At 44.0% G+C, this 27,889-nt stretch overlaps 1 protein-coding gene across 6 annotated transcripts in view; it reads left to right on the forward strand.

Annotated features, from left to right (window-relative positions):
- The window catches only part of LOC135222767 (unc-112-related protein-like), a 466,776-nt gene that overhangs the window by 2,751 nt on the left and 436,136 nt on the right, over positions 1-27,889 (forward strand). For all 6 annotated transcript variants that reach the window (XM_064261019.1, XM_064261018.1, XM_064261022.1 and 3 more), the window contains exon 2: positions 10,071-10,385. In XM_064261019.1, the coding sequence (XP_064117089.1) occupies positions 10,244-10,385 (142 nt within the window). In that variant the 5' untranslated portion in view covers positions 10,071-10,243. The remainder of the gene's footprint in view (positions 1-10,070; positions 10,386-27,889) is intronic.

Consider the following 27,889-nt stretch of genomic DNA (forward strand, 5'->3'; position numbering starts at 1 on the left):
GAACTATCGTCTTCGGTATTCTGTTCACCATTGAAGCTTTCCTTTGGGAAAGACTTCTCCTTCACTCTCTTGAATAAGAGAACGAAGGCGGTCGATCTCCAATCCTTATTCTCATTCCTCGAGGGGAAAAGAATTTAGGATGGAGGTCGTGGTACAGAACCTACAAATATACTACGTATATTACCCTCGGCGACATGATTCTTTAACAGTTGAATTGTCCGTGGGGTAGGCGCATACCGTAGTTAACTCTACGGTTTGTGACCGAGACGAATTGTATCTTAATTGAACTGCAACTCGGGGTTTGCCTGCAACCTCCCAGCAGTTATCAGTTTCGATTTTAGATACTTGGTATTGTCATGACAACACCAAATCAGCTTTTGTATTTACCGAAATCCGTTCGGTTAAATATAATTGCTCGAGCGTATTCTTTATGCTCGATGGTTCTAGCCGAACGTATTCCTTCGTGGAATAATGGATTACCTGGCAACTCAGGATGACGAGTCACCGAGAGCTACTGCGTATTGAACTGCCTGATAGCGGCTCAGTATCAGCTAGGTCTCGGAGATGCACGGTCGGTTACTTCTCTCTCTCCCCTGGTTGGATTGACTACCGAACCGTATCTCTGCCCAACAATCATGGACTTAGGTCTCTGATTAACGGGGATTCTCGCAATAATGAAGGACCATCTACTGCTGTGACGCTCGATTTCATCGCCTTCGACATTGCGAGAATTTTCAACAGAGATATCTCTTGGACTCTGTCATCTTTCTGTTTACCGCAACGGTAACAGAAGTCTGTACTAGTCAACCGCTGCATCGCACTGCGATATGCGAATGATTGTTGCAGACATCTGAGTTTGTCTTCAAAATATCTCGTATTCGTAGGTGTGCAATTTCATTGCTCGCCCCGAATTAACAGATATGTCAGAAGACATCGCCTACTCTCCGACCTGACAGCTCTACTTCCAATGTTCAGCCCATGAGAAGCAGTTCTTCAGGCAGTAGTTCCCTGTCTTCATTACTGGAAGCGCTCCGCTTTTATTGCAACTACGATCCTCGCCGGACAGCAATCAATAGCGGTTAGCGTTCTCAGTCTTTGTAGCACAGGTTCAGAATCTTGAGAATCCTTCTCTCGGTTCAGCTGTGAAGACGTAGGTTGCATTTTCTGTACACCTTCGTCTTCAACGTCACATAGTGTTGTTTCTCCTTACCCGAGAATCAACTATACTATGAGATATCTTGCCATCAAGGACCTCGGTCCTCTAGAAGGCAATTGACTTTCGCCTGTTGGGCACATGCCTTAAGAGAGTCATCACCTTGCCTTCTGGCATCGGTGACGAACAAATTATTTGTTTAGTCTCTTGGCATAACCCTGTTAAGGCGAAGGTCACGTGACTTGCTCGGGTGCTTGGACAACTTGCCTCCTACCGAACGCAGTCAGTAGGCAGCTGTCAGAGCGCCCAAGTCTGTTACGAACTTCGCTGTGGACTTAGTTCGGTTGTTCCATAACAATCTTTTCTTCGTCCTAACGGCTTGTCACAGTACCCATACCATCGACACCACCATTGAGTGTCGGTGTCCTATCCACTACCGAGAACAACAACTTCGCTGCAGACGGATAGACCAGTATGGGTACAGGACATCACCGAAGTCGAGAAGAGGGATAGGTCATACGACAATTCCCTTCTTTTCCTCTGAGGTAATTGCATGACTTTGCCTGCGAAGTCAAGCATCCAGGGGATGGGATTCGTGACGCTCGATTTCGTACCGAATTCGTAGCGAAGACTCTGAACCCTTCGGTTCCTGACGATCGGTTAGAGTCCTTCACAATCCCCTCCCTAATGGGCTTCAACGCCTTCGATGCGAAGGAGATGCTGCTTTGTCCTGTGAAAGCGCGACCGCGCTTTCTGAAGAAACTCGACATCCCAGGCGGAGTGTTGAAGACTCTTCGTCAGCACCAAGATGACCTAGAAGTACACTCCCTCGAGTTACACAAGAACTTCTCCGTGGCGCAGGCTGAAGGCAGGGGTCTGGTACAACCAGACCACTGGCAACCTCCCTTCTACCTTTTGGATATTGCCCACAGGTCTTGGATCGTTTTCCTTAGGACCCGTGGTGGCTGCTCAACACGTTGTCTAGCTAACCCAGACCCTAGCAGGCTGAACAGCATCGAGTCCTGGTGTGACTGTAAGAATAGATAAGTGAATGAGAGAGTGACTGGCTTCTCTTCCTATCTTTTTCTACCCCTCTACCTGTGGGTAGAGGGATACGGTCATCACCTTGCTGGATAAGGACGAGATGCCGGTGAGCTACTCGACAGAGCCCCATCCTATCCCTTTCACTAGGGATGGGAGCGAATATCCACCACTTCCTCCTACAAGGGGGGGGAAGTGGATGCCAACAAGAGACAAACCATAACGTTGTTGCCTCTTGCAAATAGGAACTTGTTCTTGTTTGCTGGTACGAAGAGATACGCTTGCCTCTCTCTTAGTACTTGGTCCAGAGGTCTGACCATTGATCCTGCGGTGCACACCCCGATCAATCGGACAGAGGCTTGGATCCCTCCCTCGCTCTTACGACCAGGGAGGCTTCCAAGGTTGGGCGAACACCACCATCTGTTCACAAAAGACTCAGATTCCACCCACCAAGAAGTGAGTCTTCCTATTGTAAAGGACCGAAGGTTTGTATGCCGTGTCGGAACAAATGACAATTTTGTCCAAAATTGCATTTTTCCTAACTATACAAACCTGAGGTCCTTTTACACATAGCCCCACCTCATGCCACCCCTCACTCTGCAGTTTTTGCTTGGGCCAAAAGCAACAAAAGTGATTTGTTTACCTACCAGTCGCGCGCAGCGCGCCTGTCGGACAAGCAGTTAAACTACCGAACCCCTTGTTCGAAAGCTTACGACCTATCCAGCTGCCGCTAGTACCTTCCTATTGTAAAAGGACCTCAGGTTTGTATAGTTAGGAAAAATGCAATTTTGGACAAATTTGTCATATTGAAGACGAAGAAGCTTCCTCTACGTTGCGCCCTTATTCTCGATCCGAGAGCGGTAGCAATAGACGCCATCCTATAGTATGGAATGGGGATAGTTGGTTAGCCCTTTTCCCTATTCAAAAGCTTAGGAAATGTAATAGATAATCGCTGGCGTCAGAGGGAGTGAGAAAGACGCTGATCGCCCCATGTTTGGCCTTCGAGAGGCTGGATTCACAGAGGTCACGTCCTTCAGAGAGCACTTTCCAAGGACCCTTCCGAGAGAATCGGTCTACTCTAACAGCCTCACTTCGAGAGGTACCTAAAATCTCTCCGCTCTGAGTATGAATGCGTTTCAGACTGTCAAGAAGCGAGAGGATCTTCAGATTAATTGCAAGTCTCATTGCCAAAGCAAAGCAGTGCTGCATATTTTGCAGTGTACCAATCGGAGTGGGCCGTTTCTGGACATAGGGCAGGAAGAATGACTGTTCCTCCACCTCTGACCTCTGTGAATTACTTTACCGCCTTCCCATTCCGTCTGAAGTATGGGATAGCTAGCAGTCCAACTATTGTAGAATACGGAAATATGTTGACGGCCTCTAGGCTCAGAGATTCGGATCTGTCAAACAACAAAGCCCTTCACGATCTTTGAGGTCTGTGGAAATCTTGAAATTTTTTAGATCGAGCTTCCGGCATGGAACTTAGATGTAGTCTGAAGTTTCCTGATGTCAAAGCATTTCGAACCTCTCCTTTCTGTAAACTTAATACACGTAACCAGAAAGGCTAATTTTCTAACCACTCTAGCTGCGGCAAAGATGGTTAGTGAGGTTTTAGCCATCATCAGAGGTTTTGGCTTTAGAGGACATAATTCGGTGTCCTCTAAGCCTTCCGTTCTTGCTAAGAACGAAAACCCGTCTAACCCTTGGCCCAGAGACCTGGAGATCAAGGGGATGGCACAAATTATGGGCAAGAGCCACAGAGAGTCCTGTGCCCTGTCGGGACTCTCAAGTTTTATCTTGATAAAACTAAAGAAAGTCGAGGTCATTCGGACAATCTGCGGTGTTCCGTAAAAAGACAGACTTGCCCATGTCGAAGAACGCCCCTGGCGTTATTTTTAAGGAGTCTTTCTAAGAGCTCATTCGTCATGTTTGAACAAAGATTTGAAACCTTTTTAAAGTAAATGCTCACGAGGTGAGGGCGCGGCCTCGGAAGCATTTCAACAGAGCATGACACTCAGTAATATCCTGAGTGCCACGTTTGAGCGAAGCAACTCTGTGTTCGCTTCACAACTCCCGACGGGATGTGAAGACGACATATGAGATCTGCGAGTCGCTAGGACCATACATATCCGTAGAAATATTATTGGAGGCAGGAAGCAGCACGAATCCTATCCTATAGAAAAGGGATAGGTGTGCTTTTAACTTTGAAGGGTTGGTCGCTTGAGGCGCTTTCCCTTTCGTTAGCCTAGAAGTTATGGGACTAACTTCGATAGGTTAAGTCAGGTGGTGGTTTTAGCTTCGTTGCCCTCACAGTATGGTCAATATGGTCTAGTCACATTGTGGTCACGCTCCCGTTGACAGATCATCTAGAGCGCACCAACTACACAGGTCAATACCTTGTTGGCAACTCTAGTAAAGCAAAAGCAGACTTCGGTGACAGTAATCACGAAGTCAGCTATGCTAACAGGTAAGGAATCAAGATGTCAATCATCTGCACTTGAGGTGTTTCCTAATCCTTCTATTCTGTCCCTTCCCACCTCCAATGGTGGGATTCAGCTATATATATATCTGACAGGTAAGTTTCATGAACAAAATGTTATTGTTATGATACAATAAAGTTTGTTCATACTTACCTGCAGATATATATAATTAAAGTACCCACCCACCTCCCCTCAGGAGACAGTGGTATGAAAAATCTGAATAGAAAATGGGAATGATTCCTGATATCCGCCTCCCAGCGGCGGGAATGGGTACTAACCACCTGGCCGCCCACTGCGTGTGCCGGGAGTTTGAAATTCTGTCGGACTTCGGAGAATACAGCTATATATATATCTGCCAGGTAAGTATGAACAAACTTTATTGTATCATAACAATAACATTTTCAGCCTGAAGCTCCACGTACTCCTCCCTCTCAGTTTTCGTCATCCAAAGCCACTAAGATCTCGGGCTTTGTGAAAATGAAGAAGTCGCTTTCTACGGAGCAAGCTTTTTGCAAGGTCCACGACTGGATGGAAAAGAGGAAAGCTTCAGGCAAGACTTCTTTCGCTTTACCACCTTCAAGACTTTGTGGCAAAGCTGGTATGTGGTACGAGACGGGAGAAAACGTCGGAGTTAAGCTTCCAGCCTCGGCTCAAGGAGACTTTGGTAGTATTGTGAATGCCCCCAGAAGATCTTTTCTGTCTTCTTCCAAAGTCTCTTGGACGCATAGTGAGCTAGATTTTCACCTTAAAGGCCTCTTCAGGACACTAGAGGTATTTAATTTTCTTGACTGGTGTCTAGGAGTTTTGGATGCCAGGTCCAGGAGTTCTGATTCCATCAGTCTGGGGGAGCTGTCCAGTGTATTGTCTTGCATGGACAAGGCCGTCAGGGATGGTTCTGAGGAATTGGCTGCTCATTTCAGCACGGGACTGCTTAAGAAGAGAGCACTCTTTTGCAATTTTACCGCAAAGTCGGTCTCGCCAGCGCAAAAAGCGGATCTTCTTTTCGCCCCTTTCTCAGAACATCTCTTCCCCCAGTCTATGGTAAAGGACATTGTCGCCAGTCTCCAGGAGAAAGCAACCCAAGACCTTCTGGCGCAGTCTTTTAGGAAGCCTACAACTACTTCGTCTTCTGGGTCCTCTGCTTTGAAGAAATCGAAGCCCTTTCGATCTGCTTCTTCCTCGAAGCCAGCCCCTCGAGGAAGAGGCTCTTTCAGAGGAAAGAGACCCCGCTCCTTCTAAGAGCAAGAAGTGAGAGGGAAGTCCTTCAGCCACCGGTAGGAGCCAGACTTCTACATTTCGCGAGAGCCTGGGAAGAGAGAGGTGCCGACGCTTGGTCTCTGGACATCGTCAAGAAGGGGTACAGAATTCCTTTCCTGAAGTTACCCCCGCTGTCTTCGACACCAAAGGATTTGTCTCCTTCGTATCAGGGAGAAAAACGGAAAGTGCTTCACGATCTACTAGATCAAATGATCGAGAAGCATGCGGTGGAGCAGGTCTTTGACCGGAGTTCTCCAGGGTTTTACAACCGTCTGTTCCTAGTGCCGAAGCAGTCAGGGGGGTGGCGCTCCGTTCTGGATGTCAGCAGTCTAAATCGCTTTGTTACCAAGCAGAAGTTCAAGATGGAGTCACCTCAATCCGTGCTAGCAGCCTTAAGACCGGGGGATTGGATGGTCTCATTAGACCTTCAGGACGCATACTTTCACGTCCCCTCCATCCACCCCGATCAAGAAATACCTGCGGTTTGTCCTGAAAGGGAAGGTATTCCAGTTCAGGGCACTCTGCTTCGGTCTCAGCACGGCGCCGATGGTGTTCACCGTTCTTATGAAGAATGTTGCGAGGTGGCTCCATCTTGCGGAAATAAGGATCTCTCTCTACCTAGACGACTGGCTTATTCGAGCCTCATCGCAAGACTGGTGTCTGAAGGACCTTCACACGACTTTGTCGTTAGTGAGGTCCCTGGGACTTCTGGTGAACCTCGAAAAGTTGCATCTGACTCCTTCTCAATCCTTAGTCTATCTGGGGATTCAGATGGACTCAGTGGCTTTTTCGGGCTTTTCCGTCCCCAGGGCGACAACTTCAATGCCTAGACAAAGTGTCAGCCTTTCTAGGGAAGGAAACATGCTCGGTGAGGGAATGGATGAGTCTGCTGGGGACCATTTCCTCACTGGAGAAGTTTGTTTCTCTGGGAAGGTTGCACCTTCGACCAATTCAGTTCTTCCTCTCAAGCAATTGGTCACGCAAACAGGATCTAGAAGAGGTCTTGTTTTTGACGGAAGAAGTGAAAAAGCACCTCAAATGGTGGTCGGATCCAAAGAAGCTTGCGGAAGGACTTTCGCTCAAGCTTCGGAACCCCGACCTAGTGTTGTTCTCCGACGCGTCCTCCACGGGTTGGGGAGCAACACTAGGAGGGAGAGAAGTGTCAGGCACCTGGAGAGAGGAACAGGTGTCCTGGCACATCAGTCTAAAAGAACTTTCAGCGATTTATCTTGCTCTAAGGTTCTTCCAAGAGGAAGTCTCCAACAAAGTGGTTCAGATAAACTCGGACAACACCACAGCCCTGGCATACCTCAGGAAACAGGGGGGAACTCACTCTCCTTCTCTGTTCGCCATCGCGAAGAATATCCTGATATGGGCGAAGTCGCAAAACGTCACGATTCTGACAAGATTCGTGTCAGGCGTGGAAAACGTGCGAGCGGACCTTCTCAGTCGGCAAGGACAGCTTCTGCTGACGGAATGGACCCTTCATCAGGAGGTATGCCAGGTGTTATGGAAACTGTGGGGACGTCCTCATGTGGACGTTTTCGCAACTTCCCGAACGAAGAGACTTCCGCTTTATTGCTCCCCAGTTCTGGACCCGGGAGCAGTGGCAGTAGACGCCCTACTGTGGAATTGGTCGGGACTAGACATTTACGCTTTTCCCCCATTCAAGATCCTCGGGGAAGTGATGAGGAAGTTCGCTGCATCAGAGGGAGCGAGGATGACCCTCATCGCCCCCTTCTGGCCAGCAGTCAACTGGTTCACGGAGGTGATGTCCTTCCTGGTAGACTTTCCAAGGACTCTGCCCCTAAGGAAAGATCTACTCAGAGAGGTACCACAAAAACCTCCCCGCTCTGAGTCTGACTGCGTTCAGACTATCAAGAAGTTAGCCAGAGCGAGGGGTTTTTCAAGACCTGTGGCAACGGCGATTGCCACCGCAAGGAGGCCTCCTCAATCGCAGTTTACCAATCGAAGTGGGCTATCTTTAGAAGTTGGTGCAGGAAGAAGGGCATTTCCTCCACCTCAACCTCTGTGAGCCAGATAGCAGATTTCCTTCTTCACCTTAGGAAAGAAGCGAAACTAGCCGTTCCCACGATTAAAGGCTACAGAAGCATACTTTCTGTAGTCTTCAGGCATAGAGGACTCGACTTAGCGAATGACAGAGACATTCATGATCTCATTAGATCATTTGAGACTGTGAAAGTTCTCCAACCGAAAGTACCATCGTGGAACTTAAGAAACATGGTACTTAAGTTTCTCATGTCGAGTCAATTTTGAACTGCTCCATTTAGCTTCGCTTAGGAATCTTACTAAGAAGACCATTTTCCTAACCGCTCTGGCGACGGCGAAGAGGGTTAGCGAAATACATAAACAAGCACATTGGGTTCAAGGATCATTGTGCAGTTTGTTCCTTAAGCCCTACGTTCTTAGCAAAGAACGAGAACCCTTCCAACCCTTGGCCGAGGACGTTCGAGATCAAAGGGTTGTCGGAGCTAGTGGGACCTGAACCTGAGAGAGTCCTGTGTCCTGTCAGGGCTCTCAAGTTTTATTTGCAGAAAACCAGAGCATGCAGAGGCTCTTCGGAGAACTTGTGGTGCTCTGTGAAAAAACCAGATCTTCCGATGTCGAAGAACGCACTGGCATTCTTCTTAAGAAGTACGGTTAAGGAAGCCCATGAAAAGTGTAGTGAAAGTGCATGGAGCTTCTAAAAGTGAAAGCCCACGAGTTGAGGGCTATTGCTACTTCGGTGGCTTTTCACAAGAATATGGCAATCAAAGATATTTTGGGCGCCACTTATTGGCGAAGCAATTCGGTGTTTGCTTCCCACTACCTGCGGGAGGTGAAAGCAAAACATACAAAAATTGTTACTTGCTCGGACCATACGTCGCTGCAGACACTGTTTTTGGGGGCAGGAGGTAGCGCTCATCCTATCCTTTATGGTTAGGGGAGTTTTTAACTTGTGTTATGGTTGTGGGGTTGATCGCCTGCGGCGGATCTCCCTTCCATTAGCTTAGTCTAAGTGGGATACCTTTGGTAGGCTACGCCAGGTGGTTTTATTTTACTTCGTTGCCCTCATTGTATGGTCAATGGTCTAGTCACGTCGTGGTCTCGCCCCTGTTGACAGATCATCTGGAGTGCACCAGGTTTTATAGGTCTCTACCATCGCTGGCAACTCTAGTAGCACAAGCAGACTTACGCGGCAGTAACCACGAAGTCAGCTATGCTAACAGGTAAGGAACCAAGATATCAATTATCTGCATATATATGTTTCCTAAAATCTCTATTCTGTCTACTCCCACCACCAAAGGTGGGATTCAGCTATATATATATATCTGACAGGTAAGTTTCATGAACAAAAGATATGTAATGATACAATTAAGTTTGTTCATACTTACCTGGCAGATATATATAATCAAGTACACCACCTCCCCTCAGGAGACAGTGGAAATAAAAATTATGAATAGAAAATGGGAATGGTTCCTGATACCCGCCTCCAGCGGCGGAAGGGAATGGGTACTAACACCTGACTCCCACTGCGTGTGTCGTAAGTGTTTAAATTTCTGTCGGATTCGGAAAAATACAGCTATATATATATCTGCCAGGTAAGTATGAACAAACTTAATTGTATCATTACAATATCATTTTCATACATACTTACCTGGCAGATATATACAATTAAATGGCCCACCCAGCCTCCCCTCAGGAGACAGGTGGAAGAGAAAATCTGGTTCTAGAACGGTAATGGTTCCTATTCCTGCGGCAGGGCGGTAGATCACCTGACCTACCTGTAGCGTATGCCGCGAAATTCGAATTTCTGTCGGGGACGACGGAGTCTATAGCTAAGTATATATCTGCCAGGTAAGTGTGTATGAAACTTTATTGTACAATAACAATATCATTTTTGTGATGAAACTAAAAACACCAAGTATTAAAATTTCTAGTGGTTTTTTCTTGAGTTTAGAATAACAAAATAGGAGGATGTAAGCACTTTTATAGGGGTTCTAACTATTCAAGGGGGGGAGGGTCTGGTACGCATCCCCCGCGAATACGGGGAACCATTGTATTTAGGAAATACGTAAATAAATTTCTAACACTTGTTTATACCAGAAAATTAAAAAAGTGTATATTCCAATTTTCAGAAATAAACAAACGAATTAAGGAGAGTTCACATTTTCAAGTGATGTGTGCCTGCTGAAAAAAAATTTTCCCTGGATTTTGTTAAAACTGAATTTTACGAGTGGTTTAGTTTTGTAGTCTTGGTAAGAAATACAGATTTTTGTGGTCAGTGACTGAAAGAAAAACATCTGGCAAAATGATGGCCGATGGAAAACTCATTGGTGACGGGTCATGGGAGCTCCATATCCATGTCACCGACCTGCAGGTGGAAAGGGTGTTGAGGGTCAAGAGTGACCTTCATATCGGAGGGGTCATGCTGAGACTTGTCGAGGAACTAGGTGAGTTTGTGCTTCAGTATTAGTAATTTTATAAGAATTATTTTTATTATTTGATAAACATAACACTGCATGTCTATCAGGTTTTTGAAGGAAATTTATTGCTTCTATTGTATTTTATAAATCATGTACAATTTGGTAAGTTTTGAAACAAATGGCTGTCTAAATTGCATGGAGAGTATGTATGGATTATTTCTTGTGTTGAATGTTTTCTGTTTTAAGCATAAGATGTGTTCCTTTAGTGAACTGAGTTAACTTGCAAATTGTGAATGATTAAGTTATGGCGGTAACTGGTGAGTTTTTGTAAGTGATAAAACAACTTTTATGGGTTTTCAAACTTGAATGGATATGCACATCTTGAAGATTTGATAAAAGTTTCCCAATTCCCATTATTTGTTAATTATTGATAATTCACAGTGGTTTCCAGATTAAAGGGGACTTAGTTCCTACACAATATACAAACCCTCGGTCCTTTACAATAGGATATACTTGTGGGCATAGCAGTTGTTAAAATCTTGAACAAGGTGGTTAGGCAGTAACTACCCGCCTGCCCGTACATACACTCCATTTTATGTATGCAACTTAATAGGTAGTTACATAGCTATGGTTTCTATCTGTCGGCAGCTAGAATTTTGAAATTTGTGGTAGTGCTCTATTGTTTTGGGTAGGTTGATAACCGCCCCCCCCCCCCCCCCCCCCCACTCACTATTGAAGGAGAAAATCAGTTATTTTTGCTGCTGGTACTGTCAACAGTGTTCAGCAGCAGCGGAGATTTTTTGGAACTGTTTTACTTCTGGTTGATGACGGTGGAGGTTTTTGGTGAAGTACTCCGATATTTTGGTAGCAGGAATTAATTGTCGAAAGTAGTAAATTTTGCCTTTGAATTAGACCTTGTCTTAGTTTTGAGTTCATTAGTAATTCATCATGTCCGATACTAGTTCTCAAGATACTAGGTATTGCAGCAAAGGCTCAATACAAGACTTATTATATTGTGTTATGATCCACATTCAGTTTGTACCGACTGTGGGGTCAAACTTGTTCACTTAATTTGACTTGTGGAGAATGTGATTAGTGGGATAATAAAGCTTGGAAAACTTTAACCAGTCACTTAAATAAGTTGGAGAGGGATAAAAAGAGAAAAGCAGCTTCTAGGACTAACAGTAAGAAGCATGTAGCTAGTCAGGGTATTCCTGCTGGAAATGTCTGTAATTTACCTTCTAACAAACCTTCCCCCTCATCTATTCAACCTAATACTAACCCTGGCTCCAATACACCCGGTCCCGATGTCGTTGCCAGCATCGAAGTGCGGTTAGACTAAAAAATTTCAGTTATGTTACAGGCAATGGAGAAATTATAGGAGCATCTGTCAAAACATTATTGGAGAAGGTAGGTGGGGAAGTGAGTACTAGTATTGTAGAGGAGGTGGCTGTTCATCCCGCTGATTTTCCTTGGCAAGGTCCCTGTCCAACTCCCCAGTAAGAAGCCTCAGTGGCGTGGTCGGTATGGTGTTGGCGTGCCACCTCGTGGCCTGAGTTCGATTCTCGGTCATTCCATTGAGGAGTGAGAAATGTGTATTTTTGGTGATAGAAGTTCACTCTCGACGTGGTTCGGGAGTCACGTAAAGCTGTTGGTCCCATTGCTGAATAATCACAGGTTTTATGCAACATAAAAATACCATACAAACATACTAACAAACTCCCCAGCACCTGGGAGGAGGCATATTGGTATCCCAAAAGAGGTCAGTGGGGTCTGCCCACAACCCTCAGGCAGTCCTGTTGTTAAATCCCAGGTTGCAACAGAGCACCATTGGAAAGGTGTCTCCAAGGATGTGTCTCTTTCATTGAGTGGGTTGGGCTCTGAAGAGTTTGTCTCCCAGTCGTCAGTGGTACTTTGGCGATGAGTCGCGTCCACTGAAAAGGAGGACTCGTAATGTGTCTCCTTCTCCTGTCCCTCCTAAGAAGGCCAGTGTGTAAAAAAGAGGACCAACGTCCTTCTTGCAGCTTCTGGGGCAGTCCAGAACTCTTTTCACATGATGACGACGGCTTTGAGGTTCAGTATAGTGAAAGGATGCCCTCCTCTAAGATTCGTTCTTCGTTGAGGAAGTTGTCCTCTTGGCACACATTTGGTGAGGCTGCAAGCAGGAAAAGTTCTGAGCATCTGTTGGTGCTGGATCTTTATCTTCCTGTGCTCCCTTCTCCAGATGGTTCTTCTGTGTTTGTTTGGAGTGTACAGCACCTGAGCATCTGTTGGCACTTGTGCGTCCTTCTCGAGCAGAAAGGGACCCTGTTCTGCCTTCTGCATCTTCGGTAATTCAAGAAAGCCACTGGTTCTGCCCTCTGTATCTTCAGTAATTCAAGAGCACCCACTGACACATGATGTACCTCTTCTTCAAGAGCACTCACTGGTTCAAGAGCTCTTATTGGCGCAAGAGTGCCCATTGGCGCCTTAGCTCCCACGAGTAGCTGAACGCCCATCAGAACCCCTGGATCAGAATGTGGTTGTTCAGCAACCAACTACTACAGATGTTGGAGCTGATTTCCCTACAGTGTCACAAGGTATGGCTGTCATGAATCCATCTATTGCAGCCATACCAAGTAAGCTGGACAGCCTTTTATGCTTCATGAAGCATACTGCTGCTCCTGTTCAGCCTCAAACAGCCATGTCTCCTGTTTCTTCGGCGGAAGAAGAGGAACAAGGAGATAGGAGACCATTCTTACGGCCTACAAGTCGTTTCTTCGCTATTTTCTAGCGAATTTCTCTGACTCGTTCTTGCCAGCAGCTCCAACTTCACCAGAGTCTTCATATATGAGAGATAATTGAGTAGATTTGTCTAAGTTGCCTAATCTAGTTCTTTCTTTTTCTTCTTGTAAGGCATTAAAGGAAGTTAACCTTTGGCTTTCAGAGAAAAAGGAACAGGGAAAGGTTAATTAATTTCCCACCGTCACGTCTTTCGACTATTAGACATATGTCTCTTTTTGGGTGTGTCTGCCTATGCCGAGGGAAACTTTTCCAGACTTATAGACTCCGTAAGAAGGTTGGACCTTCAACTCTGTCAAAATAAGGTTTTTGGCATTGGAATTGGACCATCTTATCAAGAATATCTTCAGTGTGGTTTGGAGTAGATTGGGACTGTTGGAGCTTTGGGCCGCAAAATCAAGGAATGTTCGGTGCTGGATGAGGACTCTTTTACTGACCTTTCAGGAGTAATTTCCTGCCTGGATGAAGGTACTATTACGGATGGTTCCCTGGAATTGGCCTCTCTTTACGTTGGGCATTCTGAAAAAGAGAGAACTCGGGTGTTCTTCCACCACCAAAAGATTGCCTTGGACGCAGTTGTCCGCCCTTATTTACTCTTCTCTGGATAGTAAACATCTTTTTCCGGAGGATACAGTGATTCAGGTTGCTTCTGACCTTCAGAAGAAGTAAACACAAGACCTCTCTCATTCAACCAATTGCTCTTGTGATACCACTCCTAGCTCATGTCCTTCTTCTTCCATAAGCACTCAGCCCTTTCGTGGCAGGGGAAGCTCTAGGCCATTCCCTAAATCTAGGGAAAGAGTGTGTTTCACTCCTCGAACCAATAGAAAATCCTCCTTCAAAATTCCCGCTAAGAAGTGATGGAGCAGTTCTCCATGCACCTGTAGGAGCTCTCCAATAGCTTTGACAACCTACTTGGAAAATTCAGGAAGACTCATTGCCCTGTCAAGAGAAGATGTGTCCCTCTTGCAGAAGAAGGCCATAGAGTTAGTAGTAGATCGGCCAACTCCCGGGTTTTATAACCGACTATTTGTCGTCCCCAAGGCCTCGGTACTTGAGTCCCCTGTTAGATGTAAGCACTGAATCTTTTTGTCCGCAAGACAAAATTCAAGGAAGAAACAAATCAGACGGTTTTGTCTTCCATTCGTCAAAAGGATTGGATGGTGTCCATTGATATGGAAGATGCTTAATTCCATATCCCAATTTGCCAAGGCTCAGAGAAGTTTCTTTGATTCATTTTCAGAAACAGAGTACACATATACAGTAGTATCTCGAGATACGAAATTAATCCGTTCTGAGGCGCCTTTCGTATCCCGAGTTTTTTGTATCTTTGACCACATTTTACATGAAATAAAATGGCTAATCCGTTCCAAGCCCTCCAAAAACACCCCAGTAAATTTCAAATAATAAAAAAAAGCTAAATTGACCTATAAACAATGAAATATGTACTACAACAATTTGGACCATTCCAATACATAACTTAATAATAAAAAAAAATGCAAAACCTGTAAATAAAGGTGTATATTAGTGTACAAGAAATATTATTACTGTAACGTAAAATGTGGAAGCTTACCTTTCGAGTGAGGCTATCTCCGAAAGTGGCGGCAGAGGAGGAGGAGGACAAACGACAGATATGTACACTTAACTTTACAAAACACATAAAAAAAACAAAAATGTCAGAAAGAAACTAAACTTTACAAAACACATTAAGAAAACTGTAACACTTAACTTTACAAAAAACAAAAACTTAAAATAAAATTTTTTATTTTGTCTTTTTTGATTTTTAAATTTCTTACATTTTTATACTTTAGTAATTTCAATTTCTTTCACCACCAATGGGTGCCAGTCCGTTTACAGAATTTTTCGAACCACCCATGAGAAGCCTTGAACTCTGGGGTTGCCGTTTGATGTCCCCTCTCCGCCGTCATCTTCGGCTTGGCAATCAAATCGCCGAAAATAGCACTGGCCTTCTGGCAGATTGCCGTCTCAGTTATCCTATCGCCTTGATTTGATTTCTTTGTCCTTGATCCATACAAGAAGCAGCCTTTCCATTTCATTATGCACATGGCTCCTCTTGTTGGACAAAATAGTCACGCCCTTGGAAGGTGTATCTGCTTTGATGACTTCCTTCTGCTTAAGGATGGTGCCTATTGTCAATGGATTTCGGCCGTATTCCTTGGCGATCACGCTCAACCGCAAGCCAGCTTCATACTTTTTTATTATCTCCATTTTTGTCTCCATAGAAAACATTCTCTTCTTTCTGTGAACTTCAGCAACTTTCTTGGGACCCATGACTATAGTACTGTACGGTTAATTAGTTACGTATGTAGTACGTATACTAATTAGGTTCTCACAACACTATAAAGTAGCACAACGAAATCACTAACGAATTTTACGATACTAAACGAAATCGTTGGATCCGAACGAATGCCGCATGCGTACGATAAAGCTTCGGGGGTGCGAAGTGGCCGAGAGAAGGCACGCCACCACGTAAGATGCATGATGGGAGGGATGCTGTCCAATAGGAGAGAAGGATCTCATGGCTTGGCTAGCATCAGGAACCAATGGGAGAGCAGGAGGATGGTGGCGAGTCTACTAGAACTAAGATGGCGGCGCGAGTTTCAAAATTGTTTATCAGGCGAATCTCGGACTTTCAGAAACCTTTCGTATCTTGAAAACTTTTGTATGTAGAGCAGTGAGAATTTTTCGTGTCAGCTTTCGTATCTTTGAGTTTTTGTAAGTTGATCCTTTTGTATCTCGAGTACCACTGTATATATATATGTGTGTGTGTATATATATATATATATATATATATATATATATATATATATATATATATATATATACATATATATATATATATATATATATATATATATATATATATATATATATATATATATATATATATATATATATTACATATATATATGACTGGTAAAAATGTTCTGTAACAACAGAGTTCCATCTAATAAAAGGAGCCCATAAAAACACCAAAATAGAGAAAAAGTACTATATTTCAGAGACTGCTGTCTCCTCTTCAGGTAGATGAATGAGAAAAGTTCACAGAAAAGGTGGTATTTATACCAAGAGGTCCATCCACAAACAAGCCATTTTAAGTCACCCCCGCTGATAATCTTCCTCTAATCTTCTTAAGGGTTGGTTGAATGAAGACGTTGTCGATCGTGTCCGAAATCCATCCTCCTTTTGAGATGTTCATTACCTGCCTCTCTTTTATTAAAGGCCGATTCCATCATTTGACTCTTGTACCGGCAGTTGCTGCTATAAATTACACGTGACAAATTCCAGTTTTATTCTATGGTTATGTTCATTTATATGGTTGAAAATAGCCGAGTTCTGTTGTCCATACCTAACTGACCGTTTGTGTTGTATTAATCTCTGGGGAAGGGATTTACCTGTAAATCCGATGTAAGATTGGTCACAGTCCTGGCATGGATTTCGTATACCCCAGAGTCCTTTGGAGATGTCTTTTGTTGGACGTTAATCAGGGATTTGGCTAAGGTGTTTTTGGGTAAGTAAATACAAAAGGGTTCGATTTTCAAGAGGGGGATTGGTTATTCTCTTAATCGTGTCCAGGTGGGGAATTATTATTTTATTGTTGGGTGTATCTCTGGTCTTGTCTTTAGGGGGTCGGTAGAAAATTACGTTAGCTTTGTGAATTGCTTTCTCAATTATATGGTCAGGATATTTTAAAGACGAAAGTTGCTTGCGAATTAGTTCAAATTCTTTTTCCAGGAATTCTGGGGAACAAATACGTAAGGCTCTTAAGAACAAGTTACTAGCTACACCTATTTTGATAGAAATGTCATGATAGCTAAAGTAGTGAATGTATGAAAGTGAGAACGTTGGTTTTCTGTATATGGTAAATTTGTATTCTGTCGTATCTCTGATTATTAAAACATCAAGAAAAGGAATTTTGTTGTCTGTTTCCCATTCAACTTTAAATTTGATGCTGGGCACTAATGTGTTTAATTTCGAGAGGAATTCATTGAAATTGCCCCACCTATTATCCCAAAATGTTAGGATATCATCCACGTATCTCATCCACAGCATGTTTTGGGTTTTATTGCATTTATTACTGTAGTTTCAAAGTATTCCATGTACAGATTGGCTAGAACAGGACTTAAAGGACTACCCATACTACACCCGAATTTTGCTTGTAGAATGATTCCCGAATGAAAATACGTTATTAGATGACATAATTCAACTAGCTTTATTATTTTGTCAAGCGCCAATGGGAAATGATCTGAATAGGGGGATAATTTTACCCTTAAAAACTGAAGAACGTCCTGTACTGGTACTTTAGTGAACAAGGAATCTACATCAAGGCTTAAAAGTTTTATGTTGTGAAGTGGTATATGTGCTTCTCTGAATTTGTGACAAAAATCTTCCGAATGTTTAATGTGACTGGGAGAAAAAGTGCCTAAAAAAAGGGAAAGAGGAGGCCAGCTAACCATTTAGAAATTTTGTAATTGAAAGCACCGGCACATGAAACGATGGGTCTGAATGGAAGATTGTCTTTGTGAGTTTTGGGAAGGCCATAAAAATAGGGTAATTTTTAGGATTAATTACTTTAAATTTCTCTAATAGTTCAATACTCTTTTTGTCTTTGCCAATTAATCTTACTTTCCGAAAAAATTCTGTGGGAACGTTTTGGAGGGGATTTTTTCGTCAGTTTTTCGTATGTGTTTGTGTCGCTAAGGAGCTGGTTGATTTTTGTCCCCAGAATTCCTGGAAAAAGAATTTGAACTAATTCGCAAGCAACTTTCGTCTTTAAAATATCCTGACCATATAATTGAGAAAGCAATTCACAAAGCTAACGTAATTTTCTACCGACCCCCTAAATAAAGACAAGACCAGAGATACACCCAACAATAAAATAATAACCCCTTCCCCACCTGGACACGATTAAGAGAATAACCAACCCCCTCGGAAAATCGAAACCCTTTTGTATTTACTTACCCAAACACCACCTTAGCCAAATCCCTGATTAACGTCCAACAAAAGACATCTCCAAAGGACTCTGGGGTATACGAAATCCCATGCCAGGACTGTGACCAATCTTACATCGGATTTACAGGTAAATCCCTTCCCCAGAGATTAATACAACACAAACAGGTCAGTTAGGTATGGACAACAGAACCTCGGGCTATTTTCACCATATAAATGAACATAACCATAGAATAAACTGGAATTTGTCACGTGTAATTTATAGCAGCAACTGCCGGTACAAGAGTCAAATGATGGAATCGGCCTTAATAAAAGAGAGGCAGGTAATGAACATCTCAAAAGGAGGATGGATTTCGGACACGATCGACAACGTCTTCATTCAACCAACCCTTAAGAAGATTAGAGGAAGATTATCAGCGGGGGTGACTTAAAATGGCTTGTTTGTGGATGGACCTCTTGGTATAAACTACCACCTTTTCTTGTGAACTTTTCTCATTCATCTACCTGAAGAGAGCGAGGGGTCTCTGATATAGTTACTTTTTTCTCTATTTTTGGTGTTTTTATGGGCTCCTGAAATAGATATACTTTTTATATTATAAAAACTAATTTATACTATATATAGGTATGTGCCCCTATATATATATTATATATATATATATATATGTGATAATATAATTTATTTAGATATATATATATATAGATATATATATTACATATATATGATATATATATAGATATAATATTTTATTATATATAGAGTATAGTATGATATTATATATAGTAATATATTATAGATATGATATAAGATATATATATAATAGATATATATTATATAATATATAAGTAGTAGAAGATAGATATACTATATAGATATATAGACATATAGAGATACATATATATATATATATCCTATATATATAAGATATATATATATAGTAGAGATATATATATATAAATATATATATATATATATATATATATATATATATTATATATCATATATCATATATATAATATATAGATACACTATATATATATATATTATATTATATATATATATATAGATATATATATATATATAAGATATATATATATATATATGTATATATATATATATATAGTATATATATATATATATATGTCTAAATATATATAGAATATATATATATAATAATATATACATACATATACATATACATATACATGACCATATATATATATAACATACATACATACACATACATACATATATATATATATGTATATATATATATATATATATATATATATATATATATCTATATATATACACTACATATATATATACATATATATATATATATATATATATATATATATATATATATATATATATATATATATATATATATATATATATATATATATATATATATATATATATATATATATATATATATATATATATATATATATATATATATATATTATATATATATATATATATATATATATATATATATATATATATATATATATATATATATATATATATATATATAGTATATACATACATACATACATACATACATACATACATACATACATAAATACATACAATATCATAAGTCAATCTGTATAGAACCTAGAGAATTAGCTGATATTAATAATTGCTATATTGTTCATGTATAGAGTGTAATTTGTAGTGTAGGATGGTATATATGTAAAGATGGGACTGATTATCCTAGTGTAGGCTAGGCTATATTCGAGATACGATGTTTTTCAACAAACGATGAGTTTTTCGGAACCTAACCCCATCATAAGTAGGCGAATACCTTTACAGCGGTTTTTGTCTTCTATATCATCTTTCTAATTTGTAAAGTGTTCATCTACTAGTTGTTCACCCTGAATTGGAATGAATATTGGAAGACTCCACCTGCTCTTATAGATCTGCTTGCAGGGTAAAGAGAAGAGTTCCTTTCTGATCCACTTTTCCTTCCTGATCCAACGTTTGCAGTTACAAGAAGTGGATCGTCAGGCAGTACATCCCTGTGTTTTACACTACTAAAGAATTCCAGCCTTCATGTGCAAGCACAGGCTTTTTTGTCGAACAGCAATGAAATATAGCTGAAGTTCTCTTTCAGTCCTTTGTAAATTTTAGGGATTTTAACCGTTCTCACTTGTTGGGGCCATTGACGGAACTTTTCTCTGTCAGAATTGCAAAAGTTAACTTCTTTCCTATTCAATTGTGAAAGGCATGGGTTCACACTCACTCTAGTCTTTCACCAAAGTAGTATTGTTTCTCCTCAGTTGAAATTCTATTACTGATGAGGAACTTCTCTCTTATCTTGCCACCACAAGGACCTCAGTCCTCTTGTAGGCATTGAACTCTCGTTTTGGACACACGAGCCCTTGCGAGGATCATCAGACTGTATGTTGTTTTTCAAGACCACATCCTGTCTCTCTCTGGCATTTGCGAAGAGGATAGATGTGTTGCATAGCTCATCTTCAACATCACCCTTCAAAAGGCAGGTTTTATGCCGTGACTCCGTCTTAGATGAAGAATCATTTGGCATCTGTTTGATGGTTTCAGATCCTTCATGATCCCCTACACCTTGGACTTTTGTATGTTTTAATCCAGATCAATCATTACTTTGTCCTATTGATGTGTTACTGTACCTTCGGAAGTTTCAATACCCTTCATTGGATGTCGATTTTCCTTTCTGCACATCTGAAAAGTGTCTAAGGACATGGCTTCCTCCAAGTCTGCGAGATTGTGAGGATCTTCTCTGCAGATAGCTACGTCACCTGCACGCTCCCTCCGAGAGCACAAAGTGCCAGTGGCTTGGTCCTTTCTTCGCATCCCAAAGAATATGTCTTTCTTCCTTCAGGTCGTTGGCCAGAGGTCCTTGGAACAATTTTATTTCCTTGGACCTGTGGTGAATGCTCAGGTTGTGTCTTGCTTACCCTGCTCTTTCAAGAGGACAAGGTGCATCTTGCCTATGATGTGCAGTTCTAGAGGTAAGAAGGATTTGTCCTTCTACTTCTCTTCATTCAGGTTAACAATAGGACTCGAACTTACACTTGCTGTTGGGCTTTTGGAGCAGTAATTCTACGCATTGAGTTTCCTTTCTATTTTCTTTTCAGAATCATAGAAGTAATCCCGCTCTTTCCTCTTGCAAGGGGAGGAAGGAGATGCAGGCAATAAGGCAGGAACATCTCGTATCTTTGCCTTAATGCATCTGACTCTTAAAATTCTTCCTAGCCTTTTTCATATGAGTTACAATTCCTCACTCATTTTGAAAAGATCCAGGGGTCTGACTTTTGATCTTACAGTTCTTATTCTCCAGTCAGTTTGTCAGAGGAATAAGCCCAAGTGTGCTGAACTCCAGTCAGTGCTAGAGACTCACTCACTCAGATTCATCCCTCCAATAAGTGAGTCTTCCTATTGTAAAGGACTAAGGGTTTGTATATTGTGTAGGAACAAATCACAATTTTTGAAAGTAAATTGTATTTTTCCTAACTATACAAACTTCAGGCTGTTTACACTAATACCCACCTCATGCCATCCATCAATCTGAAACCGGGGCCAAAAGGCAAAGTGGGAATTTTACATCTTGGCAGGCTGGTCTCCCTACCTACTGGACTGTAGTTACTGCCTACCCATCATGTTCAAGATTTTTAATGGCTGTGTTCCACCTTTGCTGTTATTAATTCTTATTGTAAAGGACCTCAGGTTTGTATAGTTAGGAAAAATACAATTTACTGTCAAAAATTGTGATTTTCTGTGCTGTTATAATATGTGTGATAATCATAGTCAACTAAACTTGTAATGGAATGTGGTATAATAAATCAAAGCAAAGAATAGGGCAACAATATACCTGTCGTGAAATTCTTTGATTTGTTTATTTCAGTGTTTTTTCTATGTTTATGGTACAATAATTTATATTTTCATTAAAAGGATATGTACACTACATTACTGATATACAATAGGGAGAGAGAAAGAAGATTACATTGTCACAGGAAAATTTTTGGCTACAAAAATGACAGCACAAGAATTTTTATATAAATTTATGGGAGATGGTGAGGATTAACTACAAAACGACATAAACCAAGAACTTACTGTAGTATGAATAATTTTTTTAACATAAATGTATTTGTGCACATTCACAAAAATACTAATATGATGTACCAACATAGCATTCTCTTTGGAGGTCGTGTCCCGTCGATCTGAAGCACCCACATATTTGAGATGTGCTATACAATAGTAGTTCTATCCTAAAATATGTACCTGTACCATAAATATCCTTTAAAAAACCTCTTACAGTGCAGGAAAATGTGCGTCTGAATGGTAGGGAATACTTAAGAATAACAGTTGTAGGCTGGTACTTGCATAATTTTGTAGGGATACTTAAGAATAACAGTTGTAGGCTGGTACTTATGTAATTTTGTACCATGACTGAAATATTAGGGTGTTCTGGGTTGATAGTTTGAGGTATGTTGTTGATTGAACTGTCAGTTTTGGCAATGAACTGTTAAAATAGGCAGATATGAGCGTTTTGGGGTGTACAGGTACTCCTCATTGAACGTCTTACTCGTTTTACGACACCCCTGAGTTACGATGACAATATGAAGAGCGAGATGAACCATGAAATGAAATTAAAAACATTGCCAATTGTGGCCAAGTTTTAGTGCCAATAATCTATCCTAGCCTAGGTTTTTGAAACCTTGTAATCTATGGCTAAAACAATAAATAAGGCTTTAATATACTTTGTTAAGAAAAGCTATACATTTGAACCTCTTAAAGTCGGCATTCTGTGATACCCTAACATTTCTTCTTTGTTTTAGTGAGAATAATTCTTAGTAATGAAAAGAAAATGTGTGGTCAAATATGCTTTTTATATTAACTTGAAAATTAATATATTTTTTTTAATATTCCACTTTAGAAGTCTACCTAGTCAATCAAAACAATGAGTCTTTGGGCGTGCATGAATTCCTTACTCATAGTATCCTTGAAAGACTTACATGTAATACAGTTTGATAATTTTTATACAACTGTGTACGTATTTACATACTTATTCGATATGTCATCCATGAGATCAGATGATGCTAGAGGTATATCTTTATCAATGCTAGAAAATGCTTATCACCATAGCGAATAGTTTAGTGTTCTTTCCTCAATGGATGGCGTTGTGCTTTGCTTACATTTTTACGGCGACATTCAAATGCCCCGTGATCGCCGAAATTCATTCATTATTTTTTCCATCTCACTACCCTCTACAATAAAAATAAATGACGAAGAAACTAATAGTGATGATTATGAAATACAAAATTTAGAATATGAAAGTCACTGCTAAATAATGTGCAGATTCTGAGAAGAGTTTAGCACTGTATTGACTTACTAGTACGCTAACTTGGGAATGTAGGCTAAATGTGTTAAAGTACACTGTTTTAAAGAAAATTATACTTGTTCCGATACGTAATACAAACCATCGGTCCTTTTACAATAGGAAGGTAATTAGCGGCAGCTGGAACGGTCGTAAGCTTCGAACAAGGGAGTTCGGTAGTTAACTGCTTGTCCAACAGTGCGCGCGCCACGCGACTGGGAGGTGAAGAATCACTTTTGCTTTCGGCCGTGTGGATGAGGACGTGTTCGTCATCGCTCTCTGCCCGCTTCATCGTCATATGCTTTGGTTGTGTTTTGAATTCTTCAACTTGGTTTGTCAGTGTTGTGAAAGTGATATTGTAAGTACGTACTTTCTTATTCCTTTTATTACATTGATTTATGGATCCTCGGACAATGGAGCTATCCCGCGCCCCCCATCAGCCGCAGAGTGTGCCCTGGTGTGGAGGGCTGCAAGTGTGGGGTCTTCTGCTCCTTTCCAGAAATTGATCCTCATGTCCTTTGCGCTCGGTGCCGAGGACATGAATGCTCTCGGGCCGAGCCGGGTGTAATATGTTGTAATTGGTCGGAGGTGCAGTGGGTGCTGTACAGTAGGAAGAAGCGTAGACCTGCCAAGGAGTCGTCGGAAAGCTCTCCAGCGACTCCCTTGGTTACGGACACTTCATCTTCTTTCCTGCCCCCGGCTCAGCTCCCGCATATGGCACCTTCCCCTTCAAGGGGGGGGGGGGGGGGTGTTTCTAGGTCTTTCTCTTCGCCCAATCCGTTGAGCGTAGAGGAGGGCGCTTGATACCTTGACGTGCAGTTGCATTCAGGGTCTTCCGTTCGCTCGGGGTGGGGGTTCCCCCCCCCCCCATGCAAGGGGGAACCCCTCCTAACTACCCGACTGTTGCTTCCTCAGGTGCTCCTGCTGTGGGCGATGACCTTGGCCAGGTGTGGGTGTCGCTGGGGCTTCAGGGCACGCCAAGCGTCCAGGGGCTGCTCCAGCATCTGGCGGGGGCTTTGCCGGTCACCCATGGAGCGGTGACCATCACTACTACCACTATCTCGACTCCAGGGTACGCCGCCCCTCCTCACTTGGTCTACACCCCGCACGTGATGTCTGTGACGCCAACGGCCGCTGTGCAAGGCCCGATGGCTGCCGTGCCGAGGAGGGGCGTGCCTCCCCCTCCCCGGTTCTTCGTGCTGCCAGCCCCAGACTTCCGATGCCTGAAGAGCTCGCCCCTGGACCTGCCGCCGGTACCCAGGATGTCGCTGGCTGCTGCCCCATCTCCTGTTGTACCTGACCTGCCTGCCGTATCGGCCGTACCTGCCGCTCCTGCTGACAAAGAAGAGGAGGAGGAGGAGGAGGAAGGTGTCTTCTTCGTCGCCTGCTGCCGCCTCTTCCCCTTCGACTTCCAAGGCTGCCAAGCCGAGGAAGAAGAAGGCTGCCTCCTACTCCCCTAAGAAGGCTCCTTCGGGAACTTCTAAGGGCCCGTCTCACTCCGGTGGGACAAGGGCTCCTTCCGCTAGTCCTCCTGCTCCTTCGGGAGTGGGGCCCGTCTCTCCTTCCGCAAGGAAGAAGGAGACGGGGACCAGAGGGGTACCGGCTAACACCGGTACTTCCTCGCCTGGTGCTAGGGCCGCTGCCGCTACACCAGGTTCTGGCTCGGCCTCTCATTCGCGAGAGGTACCGAGTGTACGGTTGGCAGCCAAGTCCCAGACATCCGAGTCCGCTCGGCGCCAGGACCAAGGCACGGAGCAGAAGGCTGGCGAGAGCCGCTCAGGTGACTCGCCAGGCTAGCGGCCGCTCTCGCAGCGACCAGCTGGTTACCAGGGTTGACGTGCCGGTCCCTGGACCGGATCCACGGGCTGGGAGGCCTGGTAACGAGGTCCCCTTGGTCGCAGGAATCAGCCCTGGCTGGTCCCAGCGGTTCGACGCGCCGTGAGGACACGCACTGGTCCCACCGCGACAGTGGTCTCTGCAGGTCCCCTGACCGCCGCTCCCACCGGGACCAGACGGATAGGGGGACCAGCAGCAGCTCCTCTGACGCACGGGACAGGGGCCTCTGTTCTCGGTCCAGCCGCTCGCCCAGGGGAGTGGCGCGACCAGGCCTGCAGCTCGATCGCCACCACGGGTTGGTGATCGCCTGCAGCCCCCCAAGCACACCGGTTCTGCCGGTGAGCGAGGGGGGAGCGTCAGGTCTTCCTCTCCTGTACCTTTTCACTTCCTCGTGTTTACACCTGGGAAGGGCGAGGCTACAAGGAGTGATTGTGAGGGGCGCCCCCGCCCCTCACGGTCCCAATCCCAAACGACGCCCTCCTACGTGCCAGTCCACGGTCTTAGGATTCGAGCAGGTCGTATGCGCAAGTGGCAGGAGGAGACCGAGAGGGGTCTGTCACTGTTCCTCCTTCTGAAGGAGGAGGGTCTTGGGAGTCGTTCTTGCTGGAGGGGCTTCACGGTCCTACTCTTCAAGATGCGGTCACTCCTGAGATCCAGAGGAACTTTGCAGAGGTCATTGCGCTGATTCGTCAGCACAACGACCTCGGGGAACGATCGCCGCTCCCACCTTCTGAGCCCACGTCCCGGCTCGAGTCGTTCTGTGGGCCTAAGAAGGAAAACCCAGGGCGACAGTGGTGGTCTGCCGCGATCGGAGCTGGCCGACTCAGTGCTAGGCCAGGTGGACTCGCTCGTCTCCGGACGGGAGGGTTCGCTTAGGTCTGGCAGGTCGTCTAAGCTACTTCCTCCTCCTCTACTGCGACAGAGAAAATTCTATGTGCCATCTGAGGATCCGATGCTGCCCAAACAGGTTAACCTGGAGCTAGCCAGGCTAACTCCTGGAGTGTCTCTGCAGCAGCTCCTGTCGGAGAACCTCTGGTTCTCGCAGCAGGAGGCACTCGCCCTGGAATCCACCGCCATGGCGGCTTTCCAGGCAGTCTCCTGGCTGGACCTGTGATCCCTCACAGTGTCCAAGGTCGCGGCCACCTCTGGGAATATTACTCCTGAAGGGGACCCGGCTTTCAGGAGACTTTGCCAGTCTGGAGGTAGGGCCATTTCCTACCTTGCCCACCAGACGGTAAACCTGTGGGCCAACCTGGTACTTAGGCGTAGGGACGCAGTCCTCACCCGAGTGTCCAGGGCGGCTGGGCGTGAGGCGGCATTAGGACTTCGCAACGGACCTGTATGGAGTTCCTCCTCTCTTTTCCCTGGAGAGATGGTGGACGCTGCAGTGGAAAGACGCCGCACTGATGACAGTGACCGTCTGGTACATCAGGCAGTTTCAAAGGCTTCTGGGCAGCCTCGATCAACTGCAGCCAAGCCTAAGAGTTTGGTTAGCGCTTCCTCGGCTGCTAAGATGGTTGCCTCGTCTAAGCCCCGAGAAAAGACTCTGCCTTCGACTTCTGCTAGGGGAGGTTGCCATCAGCCCCCCTCCCAGCCCTCCTTTCCACGAGGAGGGGCAGGGAAGAAGTCGAAGAGAGGCGGGAAACGTTAGGGATGGCGTTCCCCCTCACCTGCTGCCGGAAGTGGGGGGGTGCCTTGCGAGCCATTGGGCAACATGGCAGCGCTACGGTGCCGAGACCTGGTATAAGTAAGACGTCCTTCGGGAGGGATATCTACTACCCTTCGAATCATCGGCCACCCCTCACCTCCAACCCGGTCCATCTTCAGACCTACGTTCCGGGAACATCAAAGGACGTAGCCCTTCGACAGGAGACCAAGACCATGCTGAGCAAAGGAGCTGTGGAGATTGTCAGGGATCAGTCACCGGGCTTTTACAGCCGCCTTTTCCAGGTGGAGAAGTCTTCGGGGGGCTGGCACCCGGTGATAGATCTCACTCCCCTGAACCGATTCGTTCGCCAGTCTTGGTTCACGATGGAGATGGCACCTTCCGTGCTCGACTCCATCAGGGAGAACGATTTCATGCTTTCAGTGGATTTGAGGGACGCTTATTTCCAGATACCCGTCCATCAATCCTCCAGGAAGTACCTCCGCTTCATCCTCGACGGACAGTGTACCAATTCAGGGCACTTTGCTTCGGTCTCTCAACCGCCCCACAGGTGTTCACGCGAGTGTTCACTCTGGTGTCTGCTTGGGCCCACTCATCCGGGATACGTCTTCTGAGGTATCTCAACGACTGGTTAGTCCTGGTGAGCTCCCGCTCGCAGTTGCTACGGGACAGGGATCGACTTCTTGAATTCTGCCACAATCTGGGGATCGTGGTGAACTTCGAGAAGTCCGATCTCGAACCCAAGCAGAGGATGAAGTACCTGGGTATGCTGATCAACACGGTAGCGGGGGCGACGTCTTCCCCTTCCCCGCAGACTTGCGGTATCAGCAGATTCAGGGAGGCCGCCGACTGGTTCCTGTCTCGGCAGGAACCGTCAGCTCAGCAATGGCAAGTCGTTATCGACCACCTGT

The sequence above is a fragment of the Macrobrachium nipponense genome, chromosome 8 (genome assembly GCF_015104395.2).
Source record: "Macrobrachium nipponense isolate FS-2020 chromosome 8, ASM1510439v2, whole genome shotgun sequence".
Taxonomy (NCBI): Eukaryota; Metazoa; Arthropoda; class Malacostraca; order Decapoda; family Palaemonidae; genus Macrobrachium; species Macrobrachium nipponense.